Source organism: Amborella trichopoda, chromosome 6 (assembly GCF_054954075.1).
Source record: "Amborella trichopoda isolate Santa Cruz 75 chromosome 6, AtrichopodaSantaCruz75HAP2 v2.0, whole genome shotgun sequence".
Classification (NCBI taxonomy): domain Eukaryota; kingdom Viridiplantae; phylum Streptophyta; class Magnoliopsida; order Amborellales; family Amborellaceae; genus Amborella; species Amborella trichopoda.
The window spans coordinates 17685001-17706395 of NC_142341.1; the positions used below are offsets into that span (position 1 = coordinate 17685001).

The following is a 21395-nucleotide window of genomic DNA, read 5'->3' on the forward strand; positions in this document are numbered from 1 at the left end:
TAACTCTGATATTCCACAAGTTATTATCAAATTCTGCTTCAATTGCCAGGCATACTTCGATGCTCCCAAAGGTACAAGTCCTGTAGCACTTGACTTGGGAAGTATGGGAAAGGGTGAGGCTTGGGTTAATGGTCACAGCATTGGAAGATACTGGTCCTTGGTTGCACCAAAAGATGGATGCCAGAAATGTGATTATCGTGGAGCATATCATGAAAGCAAGTGCACAACAAACTGTGGTCAAGTTACTCAACGTTGGTATGTGCTTAGAAACCACAAGTTAAATACCGACTACAATATGCACTTTCCCTTTCTGTTATGTTTCCTATTGAAAATATTCAACCTAAATTGTGGAAAAGATATGATGTGTATGCCAGTGTACACTTTTTCCAGTTCAGATGAGTCGAAGTGATGAGTACTTGATCATAGCTAGAGCTGAGCTGTTGTTACCTCTCTGACTAGAAGGATGTGTGATTCTTGCATAACAACTACAAAAGTAGAATTAGTTTTTTTATAGAGGTGTTTTCTTATTGATTTGGTATATTTCTGTGATACCCCTTTTCCTAGGAAACTTAAGGATTACATTGCTACACTAAGATCTTCCAGTAGTATGAGTCTCCTAGGACAAATGCCATAAAAATGAAGTTATCACACTACAATGGAAGGATGCCATTTATGAAGGTAGATTTGGAATTGCAATCACATTTTGGGGCACTTTAGAAGAACTAACCATACAAAGCAGAGAATTTTGAAGGAAAACATGGATTTTAATTAGTAATGTTACAAAAGATGGCATTTTCTGATTAAGCTGTACAAGAATTTCAGAACTTTCAGGTGTAGTTGCTGCATTCTGGTATATATTAACCTCCATGCCACAAAAATTGCATAAATGTACCAAACTAAAATACAAAGTCAAACCACATTTCCAGATTTGACATTATGTTGCTATTAACTATCCTGTTGCAGATAGCTCCAACAGGATATGACTAATTCAAGGGATACTACCTACATTATTTTAATTTTATGGATATTAGTTCGACAAAGAAGTGGCTGGACACTCAAGATGTGACACTGTGCACAAAGCAGCATGCTTCGAAACTCCAGTTTATTGAATAATTTCATTATTTTCTGAAACTGACTTGTTTGCAATTACAAGCTGCTAATATGGTTTATTAATGGTACTGATTTCTTTAATTCCCCAATCAATCTCTAGCCTGTCCATCGCTGCATTTAGGTCTATTCAAATGCAATCTTAGATCAGCTGCTTGAATTTGTAGATTACATTTTTCTTGACATTGCTTGGACTGTTCAGGTGTGCTTGTGCACACGTGTGTGTGTGTGACAGAGAGAGGCTGTTTCAAAGGACAGAAGCATTCATGGGAGATTTTTTCTTTTTGTTTTTGGGTGTGGGGAATGTCTCAAATAATAGAAAAGTAGCATAAGTTTTTTTAGATTCCATTTGAAGCATCAAGTCAATAATTTTATTGAACAGAACGAGAAAGGAGAAAGATTACACTGTTCAGTTTCTTTGATATTGGACTTGGTTTCCAGGTACCATATCCCGAGGTCATGGTTACAAGCCTCTGACAATCTTCTTGTCCTCTTCGAGGAAATTGGAGGAAACCCATTGGAGATCTCCATCAACTTGCATGCCACGCAGACAATTTGTGCCAAAGTTTTAGAGTCTCACTATCCACCTCTCGACATCTGGTCACATCCCGATTTTATAAGTGGAAAGTTCTTGTACCAATATGTCAGTCCGCAACTAAGCCTTCGTTGCGACGATGGACAGAAGATCTCAGCCATAACATTTGCCAGTTTTGGCGATCCCTATGGGAACTGCCAAAATTTCAGATATGGAACATGTCATGCCCCCAACTCCCTGGCCATTGTCTCCAAGGTTTGTGGCCCTTCTGTTCGAATGCTAATGAACTTCTATTCTTTGTTTTTTGTCTTTTTTTCTTTTTTGGATTGCACTATACGCTTACTCCCTTGAGCAAAAGAGCCACTTTGGAAGTTTTTGTTATCTTAAAATTTCAGGATCGCCTTAGAATCACCAGATGAGTACTAATAGATAAATAAATTTCAATTTCAATTTTTAGAAACTTAGATTTGACCATCCAAAAATGGGATGGTCTCTGTTCAATCTTAGATTGTCATCTTTTTAGGCATACATAGAGTGTATAATTACGGCGAGTGATTTTATGTCACTTTTACATTATATTATAATGAAACCTTGCTTTTTAAAAACCATGTTCATGGCATTCATATGATTCCAAGTTCTTCACTCCCCCTCTCTTCATCCAACAATCAAGAAAAAGAAAAGATTGAATTTAAACCCTAGAAAAAATAAAAATGAACCACTCTCCCTCAATGAATCTAGGCCATTCACTTGGCGAACATTGAGATGTAGGCCTTTAAGAACTCAAAATTATTATTATTTTTGTAAAATTGTTCATCTAATGTTTATAAGGTCAACTACAAAATTTGGGATAAGAAAATAATCTCTCCTAAACCTAGATCTAATCATCCTTTTGAATGGGCGACTTATGTTCATGGGGTTTAAAAAGCAATTTTTATGGTGTTTCAAATTATTTTTGAAATTGTTTATCATAGTGAATTGAGTTTATGTTAAAAATTAGAGCAAATCAAGTGCTCCTAACATGGTCTTTTAAGGTGTGTTTCATTATGCTATGATAAAACAGTCCATATGAAATCACTGTTACATCCACAAAAATTAGGATCCTAAAAATACTTTTAGATAGAATTTCAATAATGTGACTGATTTAATCTCTTAACACTTTTATTTATTATCTGTTCTCTCTTCCATTTTCGGATGTGTTGGCTGTTTGGCACACGTTTCTTTTCAATTGGTAATGGGCCCTCTTCCCCTTAAGTTAGTGTAGAAGTACAGGTATTTGAATGTATAATTGTTTTCTTAACAAACAACTGATACATTCAGGCATGTGAAGGACGAAGCAGCTGCACACTCAATGTCTCCAACCAGGCTTTTGGCCATGACCCTTGTCAAGGGAAGCTCAAGAGCTTGGCAGTGGAGGCAAAATGCATGCCAAGTTTAGACATAGGCACTGCTATCTATTGACTGCTAACTGTCAAGGCTTATATGCTTGAAGAAATTGCTATAGTAATGGAGTTGTGGAATTTGCTTGTATATAAAATAGGATCTGGTAACTGCCTTTTAATTGACCTTTTATTGTCTTTTTATGTACAGTAAGATTATGGAAAACCAAGGTCTTAGGTTTTGCTGAGTGAAAAATAATATACATTATTTCCACTGTGATATACTCTTTCCTGTCTATTGTGTACGAGAGAACAGAGATTGCCTTAATAAATATTAGAATTACATTGACTGCCTCTCTTAATAAATACTAAATTTTAAATTCTTAATGAATGGTAACATCAACCATTTATTATTACATTTATCAGAATATCAGTTGGTCTTCTAGTTATTAGAGAAAATGTTACAAATGCCCTCTTATTTTTTCAGAGTTCAAATTAACTCTCTTATAAAGTCTGTACAATGATGTGGACATTACGCCAGTAACTATGTAGAGGTGATATTAGTCTTTGCATGATGTCCCAGCCTCATACAAAAACATCCCTCGCCTTCCCACCCTTAAAATTCAATATCTTTTTATGGGCTGAACACTATAAAACTATAGCTTTTTTTTCTTCTATTAGGGATGGTATACAATGAGACTATTTATCTTTGATACAAGGAGGTCACAGTTACTTATCACCAACCAATGTGAAATTTGATATCTTGGGTGTGTCACAAAGTTTTGAAATATTCTTTTTTAAACTTTTGTTTGGTTAATGGAATAAATACAACCACCCAATTTCACATCTAATGGTCAAGATTAATTATACCTACCTTGTATCAAAGGTAAATAGCCTTATTGTATACTTTTTCATATATACAATATAGTCATCTATCTTTCCTTTCCAAGAGGTAATTTAAAATAAGATCCTAAATTTTTGAGATGATTGACCATGTAGGTAGAGTATAGCTCATATCTATCATTCATTAGATTTCAAATCGGGTGGTTGTGAGTATGTTATTGATTAGATTCAAACTTCAAAAGCAAATTTTTCAAATTTTATGATACATCTCAAGCCATCTAATTTGACATTTAATGGTTAGTATCAATTGTGACCTCTTTGTAACAAAGATAAATGATCTTGTAGTATACAATCCATTAAGATATTGATGCACATGCTTTTTTTTTCCTTCAAAAACTATTTAGGTTTCAAATGATCACCAGCCATCCCAAATTACCAAACAGTTGTTTTCATGGATTTCCATGATTTTATTGTATATTCATTGATCATCTCTCTTTTCATTGAAATAATCATCACCACCTCTAACCACTTCTAATGGGCAATAATCATTACCAAATTTCAACATTATAAACTTCCCAAAATGGTGACCCTTGGCATGAATGGACAACTATTTTCTTGACATGTAAAGATGGCCTTACAAGCAACATTGACTTTTGGCTCCTCAAAAGCCAATTTAAATTAGTTTTTCTTAATTATTGGGTATCAACTGTGGAATAATTTTATCATCGTAATTGCTGAACCAGTGTCTCTTTAATGGCGGAACCCCAAGTTAAGTTCTATCTACTGTGAGAAATGTAGATTTATCAACAACACTATAAACTAGAAGTCATTAACCATTACTAAAATCAAGGAATATTAACCATTACTAAAAACAAGGAATGCGAGGTTTCAGTGTTAACCATGGTTTTCTCCAGGGGCACGGAGAAAACCCAAAGTTAATTTAAGGGATGATACCCATCTTATTTATAGTTTTATGGATATTAGTGTTATATATATAATGAAAAATGCTGAGATTAGTCCACTAGCTCATATGAACATATGAGCCCAACGGTCAAGATTGAATTTATGTTGATCTGACGGTCACAATTTCATTTCATGTTTGAATTTTAATTTTTTTTCTACAAATTTAAATAACTCTAAATTTTCGACATCCATATATATATATATATATATATATATATATATATATATATATATATATATATATATATATAGATACATTTTTTGTTTTTAGTTTCTTGACTTGGGTTGGGATCCAAATTGAAAGAAAGAACTCACCCAACACAAATGACATGGATCCGACATGGGTCCAAGCCGGATCCATGTCTATGTAAAAGCTAATCGGGTGAGGTTTACATCATGGTCAACTCGGGTCAGGTTTACATCATGGTCAACTCCGACTCAATACTCTACAATATGTGGGATTATTAGGTTGAGCATCTATAGTTGAGTAGCAACCAAATAAAAATTAATAAACTCAAGGAAAAATTATATATACCACGCTCAACCTCCCTACCCCCACCATATTTTCTAAATAACTCGACCCCAATACTTTTTAAACCATATCACAAACCCCAATGGCTACTTATGCATCCACACCCCCAATTAACGAAGTCGCTTTTCTAGGATGAAAATACCTTCATATCATAAAAATAACGTATGTATCTTAAAACTTAAAATTTAAAAATTTAGAGAGAAACAATCTCAAAAGTTTTAGAGAGAAACTATCTCAAAATTCAAAATTTTTGAGAGAAAACTCTCACAAATTTTAAATTTTTAGAGAGAGAACTGTCTAAAATTTCAAGTTTTAGATAGAAATTATCCCAAAATTTTATTTATTTATTTATAATCCCTTCAAATAACAATTTCTCTTTCCAAAAATTCTGAGATGGTTTCTCTCACTAAAACTTCAGATTTTCTAAAAAAATTTGAGATAGTTTTTCCCTCTAAAAAAATTAAATTAGAGCCGACCTAAAAAATTTCACTAGAAGAGATTGTTTTGATGCCCAAATATCCTCAAATTGATCATTTTGACATCAAGATGTATGGACATAAGAAAAAAACAAATTTCAAATTTTGGAAATAGTGCATCTTATAACGCATTTTTGGACAGTCAATTTTCAATATTTTCAAGTTTTCATAGATCTACTTGATCTACACTATTTTTGAAGATTTAAATTTTATAATTAATTTTGAAACTATATTTTAAGGCTATCACAAAGATTTCCAGTATTGAAACCACATTTCTCAACACTATTTGAAGGTGTGCTCTACTTTGATTGTTTAGAGCCTCAGCTCTATACAAACTGCACCCTTTAAAAAATATGGATCGGTGGGACATGCCTAGAATGTGCGGTCCTTGGGGTATACATAATTTTCCCTAAATTCATATAGTTCAATAGCTAACGGAAGGAAGGACGTCCTAGGAACCAAGTCAAATTTAAAAGAGTTGGGAAAGATTATAAAGAATGTATAATATGCTCCCTTCGGAGTATACTATACATTTACTCTCTTGGGCAAAACACACACGTGGGCAATATTTTTTTTTATTTAAAATTTCAAGATCCGTATTGTAACTATATTATTCTTTTCAAAGAAAAACAACCGTATTAGAATTTTTGAATATCTAGATTATTCCCTTAAAAAATTGGATTTTTTGGCAAGATTAAAGGCACATGATAGAGATGAGTTCATAGATCCCCAAAAAAAAAAAAAAACTCAAAAGAGTGTACATCATAAGGTCATGGTACAAGAAAGTAATAGCCAGAACTAGCGCTCATATCTTAGACGGGGGGTGGCTAGAGATGCGTCTTCTCTGTGCATAAAGTTCGAGACTGTTTAATGAAGGGTTTGGTTTGCATAAGGTTGTAACTTTAAATAGGAGCACCTCTAAATTTTATCATAAATATAATTTTGATCAAATAAACAACCTTATATAAACTTTTTCGTCTAATAAATATTTGAATGTCATCAATGGAACACCACCAACCACCAATTTCACGATCAGGGGTAATTGTGACATTCTTATAACCAAGAGTCTTAAATTCTCAATATATATTCCCTATACCAAAATAAATGTTCATGAAGATAGAACATTTAAAAGACAGGGTAAGTGATGAGTCAATAAGTATGTTGGATGTGGTGGAAGAATCAGACGTGTTTCACCAGAATTAAGAATTTGGGAGCTTCATGCTCAAGGTTGGTATTTCGCCAAAATCACAGCTTCAAGAACGTAACATGAGTCCTACTTCACTTTAATAGAGTCTAGGGCTTATTTCTGGACCAGCAAATGACTATTTTTTTTATTAGACAAATTAACAATAAAATTGTTATTATACAAACTTAGAGGTCACCACCAACAATTTGTCCTGGAAATCCCCCATTTGTGGGGATTTTTTTAGTACTTTTGAGAAAAGGCTGGGGCCTTGGCGGAAGTACCAACGAGTCCTATGATTAAGTCTCTGATTCCATTCTTACCAAAAAGTAGGGCCTCAAATCCCCACTGACTTATCTTTTTCTTTGCCTTTTTTTTGTGAGTTCTTTTTTCCCTATACCAAGCCACAAGCCACAGGCCTTTGATGGCATGGTCTGGCCGTTCAATCCGTCAGTATCAGTCATGGTCTCGCTGTCCAATCCCTCAGCATCAGTCAGCTAGCGCAGTTGGGAAAAGAACTACTTAGCAAAAATGCAAGCAAGTGCGTTGAGAACTACATGCGCTCGTTTGATGCTAAAATGGAATTTGGATTGATGAAAAAGTTCTAATTTCATAGTGAGGAGTGGATGATCAAATCATTACACCAGATAAAATTAGCACTTGTATGAACCTCAATTCAGATATTAATAAGAATAAAATTGTTTAACTTCAATAAAAAAGTTAATCTGCTTATCAACATTGTCTTATGAGGCTATACACAATATTAAAGTCCCCAACAATACAGAAGGTATATTGTGCATAGATAAAAAGGAAGAGAGTTCAAACCAAAAAAGAGATCTATCATTGAGCCTGTGAGGTCCATCCACATTCATTAGAATCCAACAAAAGCCACCAGGTGGCCCCTAAAACAAAATAGTAAAATGTTTTTCATAGGCCCTAAGGCCCAGACATTGGACCCCAAAGGACCCATAAACCACCCGAAGAACCTACGGAAGATGAATAAACATAAAAAAAGCCAAGGCATGACTATCCTAGAGAGCCTTAGCTGCCTGGAGGTAAGGGCCAGGGAGCTTGGTGTCTTGCAGTAAGAGGATGTCCGACCTTTCTTTACAGATCAGCAAGCGGACCTGCCTTTTCTTCTCTCACTCTCCCGGCCCCTCACATTCTAGGACAAAGGCTTCATTTGGAATTGCAACCCCAGCCACATGTGGTGGTGCCACCACTTGTAGGCATAGCGTTCCCCTCAAAGCAAGTCATTCTCGAATCCCCTTTGCTACCTCGTAATTAATAATGGGGATCAGATTGTCTAATTCCCTCTGATTTTCTTCTTTCCTGAATGCCTCTAAAGTTCTTAACCGCAAAAGGTTAAGCCTCCTTGGTTGAAAAAACCTCTGAAATGGGCTCCATAGGCCCTGCATACTACACTCTAGAGTTCTTGACCGCAAAAGGCCAAGCCAAAGTTTTTTGTGGATATTAATACCTACCTCCTCATGCCCTCGAGACAACACCATTGATCTCTAATCCCTTCCATTTACATGCTTCAGTGTCATGTCTGCATATCATCTCCATGGCTGAGCTTCTCAAACTCTCTCTCGCGCTCTCTCAAGTATTAATTTCAGTGACATATTACAAGGATTCTAACTCTCTCAACCAATGATTTAAAAAACGGATTGGTGACCTGATCAAGCATCGCAAAAAGTGGTCTAGATTGGTGAATCAATGGTCTGAATCGTCGTTTTACTGTGCAAAAAAATAGTGAACCGGTGAACCGGCCAAAAACAAGTTTGGATCGGTGAATAGGCATTTTTACTATAGCAAAATGTTGTTTCACTATAGAAAATCGTTGGTTCTCTTCTAGACCCAGACAATTTCCTATATATTGACCGAATCTGCACAAGGTGACCAATTCCTCGTTCGAACTGGGCAATTCCTTGCTAACTCGCATTTTTTAAATCACTGGTCTCAACCAATCCAATATGTATAAAACACTTTATTTTATTTCATGAACAACGGGAAGCTGAAGTTTTCTAGGAAAATTCTATAGACCCCTCCATTCATAAGATCCTCCATGAAGGATCGCCATTAGAATAGTTTTCATATCTATTGGTGTGGATCTTTGACATCAGTTATTTTACATAGTGATCCATTAAAAGACCTACACTTTGCAATTAAATTACTCAAATATTGAGCCATTTTATCAAGTTCTTTGTGACCCTATTTTGTGAGAGGACCGGGCCCCTTTTACATGGTCCTAGCCCTCCTAGCTTACCTTACCCTCTTCTGGGTAAACACTTTGTACCATTGTTAGAAAAACCGCGCGATCTAACCGGTAACAGCCAGGTTAGATTGGAACCGGCCCCTTGCCGGTTCCGGTTTCGGGCAGTTTTGGTGATCGGCCGGTATTTTAAAAATAAAAATTCAAAAAAAATGTCTATAAAATTTCAAAAATAAGGAATTTGATTTGTAATGCATTTTTTAATATTTTTTACATTATGGTAAATATTAAAAATATTTTGGTCATTAATACTCACTTTTAAAATCCATTTTTTTCATTAACTTTCAACTTCATTTGAATGCATTTTGTTTTAATCATTCTTCATATGCTTTTCATATTTTAGTAGATTTTTTTTTGCATCTTTTTAATTTTTTTCAACAATTGTTTGGCCGTCTGGGACTTGCCTAATTAGAACGGTTGAATTGGCCGATTTACCGGTTAGGCCGGTTAAATCGCTTCCGACCCCATGTTCGGTTAACCGTTCTGGTTCAATTTTGTGAACACTACTTTGTACTGGGTTCGTGCAATATGCTCATACCCAAGAATAGTCTAAATCCCCATTACATTCCCAAAATGAGATCAAAAGCCAGTAATCAATGATGTTTCCCCTTCAACCTTTCTTTATTTCTTAAATCAAATAAAATGACGCCACAACATGTTGAGTTTGGCATTAAAGCCACATAAAACATTGGACGGAATACCCTACTTCTTCCTAGCGGCAATGGGTAGGGTAGAACTAAAATGCCATCAACCCTTTCTAAATCCAAGTGTCAAGTGCAATGAAGACAACTAGTTACCTTCGGCGGTGAGTTAAAATTGAAATATACGGACTATGGCTGGCAATAGGCCGGGCCTGCTCTGGCCCTGGCCCAAGCCCAGCCCTATTCACCGTAGGGTTGGCCCGGACGAGGCCAAGGAGGTCTAGGCCCAAGCCTAGCCCTAGCCATAACCAGGGCGGGCCAGGCTGGACAAGATATAATTTTAAAAAATAAAAGAAAATTTAAAGAAAAGAAGGCCATGCCAGGCCAAACTGGGCAGGCCCTATCATAGCCCTAGCCCAGCCCGGCCTAAGGCCATGTGGTCCAGCCCTGACCCTTGGGCCACATATTGTGGCAAAGGCCCTAGTTTTTTTAGGGACGAGGCAGGGCGTGCCCGACCTGGCCGATTGCCACCCTTAAATATACTTTAATCCCTTACCAAGGAAAGAGAAAATCACTCTGTCTTTTTCTCAATGATCGAAAGGGCACAAGCAAAATAATGGCCCCTATGAAGACAAGACAAAGCTTATCTCTTTAAACAAAATCAAGGAAAACAATGTGGTAAAGCTCCACCTGCCAATCTAACCAAATCTCAAGCTAACTGGTGTATGGACCCCCCTTCATCCCAATCCATGTTGAGCGGTCCTTCCCTCCCACGGGCAGCTATAAACTCAACATCAATGATTCTTCCCTTAGGAATCCTGGTGCATCTGGATGTGGGAGAATCATTAGAAATGATGCAAGTAGTTTTGTGGCAGCCTTTGCAACCTCCCTTGGTTTCACCTCCAAGCTGATTTTTACGCTTTTGGCAAAGGAGCTTGACTGCAAACGCAACCTCCCTTGGTTTCACCTCCAAGCTGATTTTTATGCTTTTGGTAAAGGCGCTAGAATGAAAACCCTTAATAATTGAGAGTGACTCCAAAATACATGTTGAAATCCAAGCTGATTTTATGATTCTGGTAAAGGAGCTAGACTGCAAACCCTTAATAATTGAGAGTGACTCCAAAATACTTCTTGAATCCAGGACTAATGGTAGTAGAACCTCATGGAAGCTGCGCACACTTTTCTCCAATTGTAGGGCCCAACTCTCCTCCTTTGCAGACTACTAATGGCAGATCTCTCATGTTTTTAGGGAAGCGAACATTCCTGCTGATTGCTTGGCAAAAAGGGCGGTATCATTTGTAGAAGCAAACATATGGTGGGCTCATCCCTTGGATGTTATGCTGATTGCTTGGCAAAAAGGGCGGTATCATTTGTAGAAGCAAACATATGGTGGGCTCATCCCTTGGATGTTATGCACCCTTTCATCTTGTATAATATTCCTAACGTACCATTAGAAAGGGATGTTTGATGATTTTACTTGTAATATTTTTCATTGTATAGCAATAAAGTGGGTGGGGGCTAGTCTTCCTCGCTGATTTACCCAAAAAAAAAAACCTGTCCAATCTCATCATCACAAAAGGAAAAATAGGGATGATACAAGTGGGACATGTATGCCCACTAAGCTATCTTTTAAGGGAAGTGTGACCCACTAATCAACACCACCACTAACGGTTGATGAAGCTCTATCAAAATCAACAATTAACCCCCACTACCCTACTGCTTCGAGGAATAACTATTACTTAAATCAAGTATCCCACTTTCACATACCACAATCAACTACTGATAGTTGGAAGTGCTCTATAAATAGTGCCCACCGAAACACAACAAAGAGACCTGAAGGCGGAAAGTCAACAAGGCACTACAATAAGGAGACTTTCTGTTTTTTTGACAACATTATTTTATTGATCATGAGAAGATTACAAAATTCAAGGAGGAAGGAAATAAGATATTAGAATAAAGTCCAAGTCAACACCATACTTGGCAAGGTCATCCGCAATTGCATAGCATCTCTGTAAACAAGTTGGAACGATACTTGCAAATTTTCGCAAAGGTCCAAGATTCCCATCCACTACCTTCTCAATCGCCAAGGAGGCCACGACACATAAGCGCACCAATTAATAACATTTAGCAAATCCCCTTCCACTACACACGGATCTTGCCACTCCTTTGGGCCATCAATTGTAATCTTCTTTCAAGTGTCTCCATTTCCACTTCATTAGCCGTTAAAATACCACTCGCACCTGCATAGCAAAATACTATAGCTCCATCCGCATCCCTCAGGATGCCACCAAAGCCTGAGGGCCTTGGCTTACTCAAAGAGCTCCCATCGAAATTGAGTTTCAAACAAACCCTCGTCGGCGGAATCCACCTTCCTCTCGGTCTTATGTTCACTATTTTTTGAAAAATCAAGTTTGAAAGATTGGCTTCCAAATCAACCCTTGATGATCCAAATCCTTCCTTTGTAATAGAGAACCATTTCCACATTGTGCTCATAATTCTCCTTTCCACCTTTACGCTCTCCAACACCTGGCTTTCAAAAATTCTTCTATTTCGCTCCAACCATACTTCCCATAAAACCGCTGCCCTGCCTATCTGCCAAATCACATTTCCCACTTTAGGTAGACCGTCCATACTGAGATGTTCAAGAAGGTTCATATGACTACTTGGTAGTGTAATGGAGATCCCCATACTCCTAAACAACATCCTCCAAATCTGAGAAGTGAAAGCACAATGAAGAAATAAATGGTCCCCTGACTCATCACTATTTTTACTTAACATACATACATTGGTCAATATCCTTCCTTTTTTCATCAACGTATCAACCGCTAAAGGTTTACCTTGGGAAAGAATCCAAAGGAAAAGTTTAACTTTATAAGGAACTTTTCATCACCATAGTTGATTTAATGAGCTTCTATTCCATCTCACCCTATCATGGAACAAAAGGTTGTAAGTTGATTTAACTGAAAAATCCCCACTGCTTTCAAGTTCCCAAACAAATTCATCATCCCTATTCCGAGGTGGACAAACCTCTTGAAGAGTCAATAGCACTTCTGAGCATTGACTAATGACCACGTCTGAAACCCTATTATATCAGCAATTAACATTCCAAGCTTGCCTCTGCAAATTGAAAGCTTGAGCCACTTTCAGTCTCTGCTGCTCTGCTGCATCGAACACCAATGGGTAGGCATCCCTCAACAAAGATTCCCCTAACCACTTACTATGCTAAAAGGAGACATTAGAGCCACTCCCAACAATCCACCTACAATATCTCAACATAAAATCTTTACTTTGCAAAATTCCTTTCCGTAGTACCGCCTGATGTCTTACTCTCTACCTCCATCTCCAACCCAAAAATTGGCCTGATTCCCCCCATATTTGTCGTGTAAAATATCCTTCCATAACTTCCCATCTTGACTCGTAGTTCTCTACCACCATTTAGCTAATATGCTTGATTTGCGAATTTGATCCTCCTTGTGCCCAAGCTTCCTTTCCTTTTTGGTGTACAAAATCTATCCCAACTAACTAAATGATATTTCTTTCCGAATTCCCCAAAACCCCATAAAAAGTTACGCATCAGCTGCTCAATACGTTTAGCAATGGACTTCAGCATATTGGGAATAGACATTCGATACATCGGAAGGTTGGAAAGCGAGGCTTCGATCAATGTCACCCTACCCCCAAAGAAAGATGTTTAGATTTCTATAAGTCCAATTTTGTATGCATCCTTTTCAATATCGAATCCCACACTGATTTAGGCATTTGGTGATAGTAAATCAAATCCATGGATCAAACACCAATAGATAAAGGGAGTAGCTTAAGAAAGAGAGTGACTTGTAGAATTTTCAGTCAAGAAGATCATAAAACGCCACAAGAATACTTGCCAACAAATGCTCAAAAGATGAATTACTTAATATATTGGCTTTTTGACATAATTCCTAAAACTTCAGGTACATGACACACATTTATGAGTGACGATAGTGGATATTTTAGGTGAGGTATAGTTAAATAGGTTACGGCAAGGTTTGGAAAAACAAATATGTGGGACCGAACCCTAAAAACCTATTTGCATTAGCGGATCGCTAGTCCAAATTGGTGGATGGGCCAGTTTGGGCAGATGTGGCCCTAAAAATTTTCAAAAACATTGTTAAAATTTCTTATTAAAAATCCATTTTTTTAGGTTTCCAAAAAATATTAGAGCTCCATTATAATTTTTTTTAATTTATTGAAAAGATATAAATATCGAGAACCTATTTTATGTCTGTTTTATTAATTTATCGAAAATATATAGAAATATTGAGAACCTAAAATAGGTATGTTTTATTAATTTATCGAAAATATATAAATATTGAGAACCTAAAATAGGTATGAGTATTTGTTATCCATTACAGTCATGTCATCGTCAACAATTTTGTTGGATTCTAGGATGCATGTGAAATGGTTGCGTGAACTAGTCATTTCACCTATTGGGCATTGGGAAAGCTGAAAATTGCCTCTATAACTATTCATTATGTATTTTATGCAGTTTTTGAATAACATTTTGTAAATAAATAAGGTTCCTGTTATTCATCCAATATAATACCAAACATGTAAATAGACTTTATTGTGCTTGGAGATTTCATAAAAGCATCAACCCCTTATGATGCTACCAACATCTACATAAATATGAAACAAAATTAATTTTCTTAATCTTAAAATTTCACTCAATGCACATGAAGCCCTTAAGAGCAAACATATTCTTGTTATTTAAGAAATAGATATTTAAAAGGTTCAAAGCTAACCATTCCATTTTGCCATCACACCAGTACATTACAGAAGATAAGTTTGCCTCCTTTAAAATAGTAGCGCAAAAGCTATCACTTGAACAAAAATAATAACAAGAGAGAGAGACATGACAATCTCATGGCACGTGCATGTATGAATACTTATTGTCCACACATTTCTTCCATAATTTACTCTATCAATTGTAAGCCAAAATTATGGGTAGACCTACTTTGGGATTTCAGTTCCTCAAGTTTGTCTTCTTCAAATTCGTCTCCCTCTTCTTCGTCTCTTGCGCGCAACTCGAGATCTCTCCTCACTTCTCTAAGAACTTGATATTGAAATCCTCTCTCATGATTAGAGCTCTGGGTTGTCCTTATTGGATATAATTATGCAAAATACAAGTGGCATTTACAATCTTAACTTGTGTCGTATATGAAGCACATTAACCTTGAGGCACTATTAATGGATGCCTATCTTACTCAATAGCATCATGTACAATCCTAGAATCTACTGCAGAACCTTCCTACCCTACTAGTACCTATATGAAGCGCATGTTGAAGCTAACCGCTGCCAAAACATTCTGAGATAGCTCCCTCGTCTGGTTACGGTATCGCTTTGGCAGTGCCCTTGGAACCCAAGTACAAATGTGAGCCCCATCCAATGCTCCAACACAATCCTAACGTGGAAATTCCTAGGTAAGCAATTGTAATAATATCATCATCATTTATTAAATCTAGGATAATATATACTATGTTCACCTTGAAAAATGGGAAGAATCTCTTATTCTTTTTTATTTTGCTATGTGTTTTTGTTGAGACGGGGATGATAAAATACAAAGCCCATTGCAATATTGCATTTAGGACTTTGATGAAGTAATAGCTAATTGTTTGTCCAAAATACTGAAACTGGATCTGCATCACCCTATTACGCTCATCATATACTGAGAATTACGAAGAAGATCACCTTCCTTTAAAATTCCGCACAAGACTAGAAAAGCATTTGTGTCCATTAGCAATAAATTGAAGCAATTGTTCTCATGAGATTCTCATAAATACGAAACAAATACAGTATCAGTAAAATAACATGTGTGAAATAGAGTCTTGGTATCATGTAGGTATAGTACTACCAAACACAACACAAGGCTGCTACACATGCAACAAAATACCTCACATAGATATCATATATCTCAAATGGATCCATACTGACAATCTAACCTGTATCTCAAGTACATATAAACCAAGAAAAGAAAAGTTATAGTGTAGGCAGTCTAACCTGAATTCCAAAATAGAAGTACATTTCATGATTGAGAAAAAGCCATTTGTATCATCATCATCATCATAGCCCTTTCCCAATTATTTGGGGTCGGCTACACGAATTCTGGTCCATCAATCTGCTCTGCCAAATGTCATACCCTCAATGAGGCCATAAGTCCCCATACCTTTTTGGACTACGTCCAACCACATCCTTTGGGCCCACCTCTTGCCATTTTCAATCCTTCCACTTGAACCAACTCGCACCTCTTAACAGGTGTTGTACAGGGTCGGCACCATACATGACCAAACCACCAAAGTCTAGTCTCTCTCATCTTATCGTCGATTGGTGCCACACCTAAATTTTTCCGAATGACTTCATTTCAAATTCTATCCCTTCCTGTCTTACCACTCATCCATCTGAACATTATCATTACACTCATTCTATGGTTATATTGTTTTTTATCTACCCAACATTCCGCCCTGCAGAGTAAAGCCGGTCTCACAGCTGTCCTATAGAACTTGCCTTTCAGCTTTGTTGGTATGCGTTGACCACATAAAATTCTAGTTGCACATCTCCATTTCGCCCACCCAGCTCTAATTTTGTGTGCGACATCTTCCTCAATCTCCCCATTTTCCTGAATTATCAACCTAAGATATCAAAAGTGCGGTCTCTTTTATACTTCTTGGCTGTCAATCTTAACTACGTTCTCGTCTTTACTCTTATTATTGCTAAACTTGCATTCCATATACTCTGTCTTAGTCTGGCTAATTTTAAAAACTTTGGAATCTAAAGCATCCCTCCAAAGTTCGAACTTTGTGTTGATGTTGTTTCAAGTCTTATCGATCAAAACTATGTCATCTGCGTACAACACTCAACATGGTACCTCATCCTGTAGGTGCCTAATTTTGTTATCCATAACTAAAACAAAGAGGTACAAGCTCAATGCTGACCTTGATGTAGACCTATTGTCACTGAAAACTAACCAGTCTCTTCATTATTTGTTCATATACTAGTTAGCGCTCCATCGTACATATCTCTCTAGTGTCTGGAGACTCCTTTCTTTTTCAAAACCCGCAAATCAAATCAAATCTCGAGGTACTCTATCATATGCTTTCTCTAGATCAATGAAGACCATATGGAGGTCTTTTCCCTTCGTCCTAATTTTCTCAATCAGTTGCCTAAATAGGAAAATAGCCTTGATTGTTGATCTTCTTGGTATAAAACCAAAAAATCCATCTACATAAATCATAAAAAAAATTAGCCAACCACCTAAACCATGAAAAAAAAAACCCCATCCGCATAAAGTATGAAAAAAAAAGCCATCTGCATAAACCATAAAAAAAGCCATTCACATAAACCATGAAAAAAATCCATCAACTTAAACCATAGAAACAAAGCCATCCACATAAACCATAAAAATAAAAAATAAAAAAGAAAATCATCCACATAAACATCCACAAAGACTATATAGAAGAATATCCCACGCATAATCACTAAGTCTAATAAACAACTACAAAGAAGAAAATAAGTCATCTCCCTAGTGTGATATGGATTTAAGATCTACAGTTTTCTAGATTAAAAAACAAGCAACCTACACTCTTGAGGGATATCCGTCTGCAACCACAACTTACGGTGCGGATCAATGAATAGGAATATAGGGCCTTCATAGGATCTACAAATAAGTCAATAGCCCTAATGTAGAACTGCGGATCAATTCCTTCCTTTCTATAAACATCAGACACAACTTCCATGCAGCGTGTTTAGAAGAGGATCGAATGATCCAATGTCCTATCCATTGAGGTCGACAATAACCCAAGTATAAAAGTCAATTATTGTCCTATTGACATAGCCTCTTGCCTCTTAAAAGCACCCACCTCCCCCCATATTGTAGATGACTGACCATGATTACTCTTTTTGTTCTCAGATGAGCGCTTTGCTAGTATCCCCACCAGTGGCATCTAATATTTTCTCTGTGGTCAGCGACTCCTCTTCCACCTCTTGAGGCATCCAATTCAATTCCTCAAGATCTGGCTCGGGCTCATTGTCCCCCATAGTCTTGGATTCCGGTCAGCACCATCCATTATAGAGGGACTTCTATTTCCCTCAGCTATCATGTCCCCAAACACACTGTTCAAATTGGCCAGAGGAGGGAAGCTCTTGCTCTTGTACTTTGATGCCCAATTGTGTCTTTGCGATAAAGCAAAATGAATAAACAGACACAGCTTACATAAAGAATAATTCTAATAAAAAGTAGTATGGGTAGTTTGTACCTCGCAATATTCCTCCCATACTGCCTAAATCCTCAATGGCCGTCCTCCTATCCTCGTTCTAACCGAACCCAAATTCCTCAAGTATTCTTTTAATATAGGAATATAAAGCCTTCAATGTCCACAATCTAATTTTATTATCATTTTATCCAACCCTGTGCCATATTGTTCACACATTACACGTGTAATTCTTGCCCAACCCTCACTAGAAAACACCCCATTCGTCCTCAATTTGTCTTTCACACAACTGACCATTACTTCTAAAAGTTTATAATCTTGTGGAGCCGTCCACTGGTAGTTCCTTCCACCATTATCAGAACTCATACTTAGATAGTCAGCAACATTAATATACCACATAGTCATACATGGCAATCATACAAATGGACCACTTTACATTTACTAAATGCTCGCATATCGTAACATAATATCATTCAATAAGAAGCACACTCTAATCATAGAAGAAACAATGACCATCCATTCACTAAATTCACACTTTGACATAGTACATAGCTTCGCATATAGATGAATTACATTACATTATCTAATATAGAAACCATATTCATAGTTGCTTCCATATACTAATTAGAGATTGAACTACTGACCTAGTACATAAGTTTTTCATGATTACTTCAAATATTTTTTATGAGGATTAGTACAAAAATAAAAGCATTGGTCACATCTAAGAAAAACAAAAATTGTTGCATGTGCCATAATGCATCAACAATTATTACTAAAATAATCCTTTGTTCTCAATTCACAATGACATCTTCTTGTGATTGGTGCGATTGAGTCATTTGTGATACGTTTGTTGCCTCAAGTTTTCACCATAGTTCAACCCTTCAATATAATCATCGCACTAATGAAAAAATGTACATTGTGGACACCTAAAGCACTACCGGGTTTTTTTGGGAACTTGACGATGTAGTATTGCATGGTATGTGGCAATGAGGACATGAATGTCGAGGTAATCATCCATTATTTGTTGAGGCCAATGACATTTTAATGGCACTTAAATTTATATACACTTCAATTTAAAGTTTATCCATATATTTAGTTTAAAGTGGTCAATGAACATGTGAAAGGTCATTGAACAAATGAAATTCAATTTTAAGAAAAGAATCATATGTTGTCACATTATAAGAATTGAGACGTGCTAAGAAGTGGACCATAAGATGGTAACATAAGCAACTCCCAATCCCACAAGCATGAGCTACTAGATACTTAAAAAAATGGCCTAGAAGTGTAAAAAGAAACCTCATGCAGAAAATATGCAATTCTCAATTTATCAAGGCTAGAAAAATGATCAAGACATTAATAGAAATCAACAACAACTTGTTTTCATTGGTTTGGTTTGAAAGTGTTAACTGATATACTATCATGTGTATGTTTTCATCCAAATGACTTGCATAAGGTATCAATTGAACAAATATTAGAAGAATTGAGTCCACGTGCTAAGAAGAGGACCATAAGAATGGTAGCATAAACAACTCCCAACCCCCATAAACATGAGCCACTAGATGCCTAAAAAAATTGCCTAGAAGTGTGTAAAGAAACGTCATGCAAAAATTATGCAGAAACATTTGTGATGTATTGGTGTCATTGTAATTTCGCCAGCATTCAAATAGAGAAATAGCTCCACAGAGTGATATAGATATAGTTTTATAATAAATTGAAAATGTGATTCGATCAAGCTCCATGCAACCAAAACTGTCAAACCAGTTTTCACATGTATTTCCACATGTTCCATAGAGAAAAACCTAACCTAGTTATAATTGTGATCAACACCATTAGCCTCGGCACGATTCATTTGGACCAACATGTCCTCAATAGAGTGAGAAAACAAAGGAACACAGAGAAGAGTTGTGTTTTCCACAGTCATTTTGACAAAATTGTGGGTTTTAGGTTCATTTTGAAACATAAAAATAAAAGAAAACCCAAAAAAAACAGAATTTCTTCTGGGCGGCCTGCCACCTAGCTCAAAAGGCTGGTTTTCTACCATTTTTTCTTTGCACTTTGATTTAGGCTGAGTACCCAATCAATTTTACCATTAATCAGAGAAGAGATGGGATTCAAACCCAAAATAAATATATAAATAAGAACCCAAAGAACAAGCAGCCTAGTGCTGGATTCATCCAACGATTAAATCCATTGATTTCGGAGCTTGTGTAAACTAGTCCAAAACATGAATGTAGACAAGGATTCAGTAGTTTGAGTTTCTGATAACCTAAGATCAAAGAAAATCATAACAAAAGACAGCTTTTGCGGCGCCTTACAGCTAGATTTAGAACATGAAAAACCAGAATTTTTTTTAAAGAGTTTAATAGAAAATCCCTAAGAACAGTGGTGTCGCTGATGATTCTTTTTGTTTGAGAAAACCTAAATCAGTAAAAAAAAATAGAAAATCAGCAAGGAGCTCACTCACTGATGATTCTTGTTGGGTCCTAGCTTCAACACAAGGCCGTGAACAGTGGTTTCGTTGAGAAGGAGAGTGGTTGTGCATAGCTGGGAAGAGAGAGCTCAGCGGCTTAAGACTTCCACACCCCTACTCCATGGGCAGCCACCTTCCTTAAGAGGAACAGTACAAGGGGTAGTGCCGAAAACTTCCACACCCCCGCTATAGGCAGGCACTTTCCTTAAGAGGAACAGTGCAAGGGCTAAAGTGATGTTTCGACTTTCACAAGTTTTCAAACGCATAAAGGTTGAATGTCCGATACTTCCCCCCCATTTATTTCGCGGTTATCAAACGAAGCCTTCAGCTTCGTCTATTCAAATACCCAACGGAAAAAAAATAAATTTTTTTTTTTTTTTTTTTTTAACCAAAATACCTTTCTCGTACACAAAACTTATTTGGGCCAATTTGACGTTGAGTTTCGGATAATATTACTCTATCTCACAACTGTCGGACAACCCTAAGACAACTATTGGACCGAAATTGAGTACTACTGTTACATCGCCTGTTACATAGTGTCGTAATCTTGGAATCTAGTAAAATCTATTGGACCACGCTTTGCAACTGTTCGACCACCTTTTATATATTGTCATAGTCCTGGAATCCAGTAATATCTACCAGACCACGCTTTGCAACTGCCAGATTGCACTTTACACAGTGCCGGAACCAAACTGCCGGACCGCACTTTACACAGTGTCGGAGCGCTACTGATCACCATCAAGTCAATACGTTG

At 36.8% G+C, this 21395-nt stretch overlaps 1 protein-coding gene and 1 long non-coding RNA gene across 3 annotated transcripts in view; one reads left to right on the forward strand and one right to left on the reverse strand.

Annotated features, from left to right (window-relative positions):
• BGAL9 (beta galactosidase 9) overlaps positions 1 to 3367 on the forward strand; it is an 87442-nt gene extending 84075 nt beyond the window's left edge. Inside the window, exons 18-20 of one of the 2 annotated variants that reach the window (XM_011622041.3) lie at positions 50 to 255; positions 1549 to 1897; positions 2960 to 3367. In XM_011622041.3, the coding sequence (XP_011620343.1) occupies positions 50 to 255; positions 1549 to 1897; positions 2960 to 3100 (696 nt within the window). In that variant the 3' untranslated portion in view covers positions 3101 to 3367. The remainder of the gene's footprint in view (positions 1 to 49; positions 256 to 1548; positions 1898 to 2959) is intronic. The other variant, XR_016058167.1, reaches the window with a different exon arrangement.
• Positions 3368 to 7132: 3765 nt separating this feature from the next.
• Positions 7133 to 20863, reverse strand: LOC110006530 (uncharacterized). Its single transcript, XR_002279563.2, has 2 exons — positions 20636 to 20863; positions 7133 to 7512 (listed from the first exon to the last, which is right to left on the reverse strand). It is a non-coding gene; the product is annotated as an uncharacterized LOC110006530 (long non-coding RNA).
• Between the last annotated feature and the right edge of the window lie 532 nt (positions 20864 to 21395).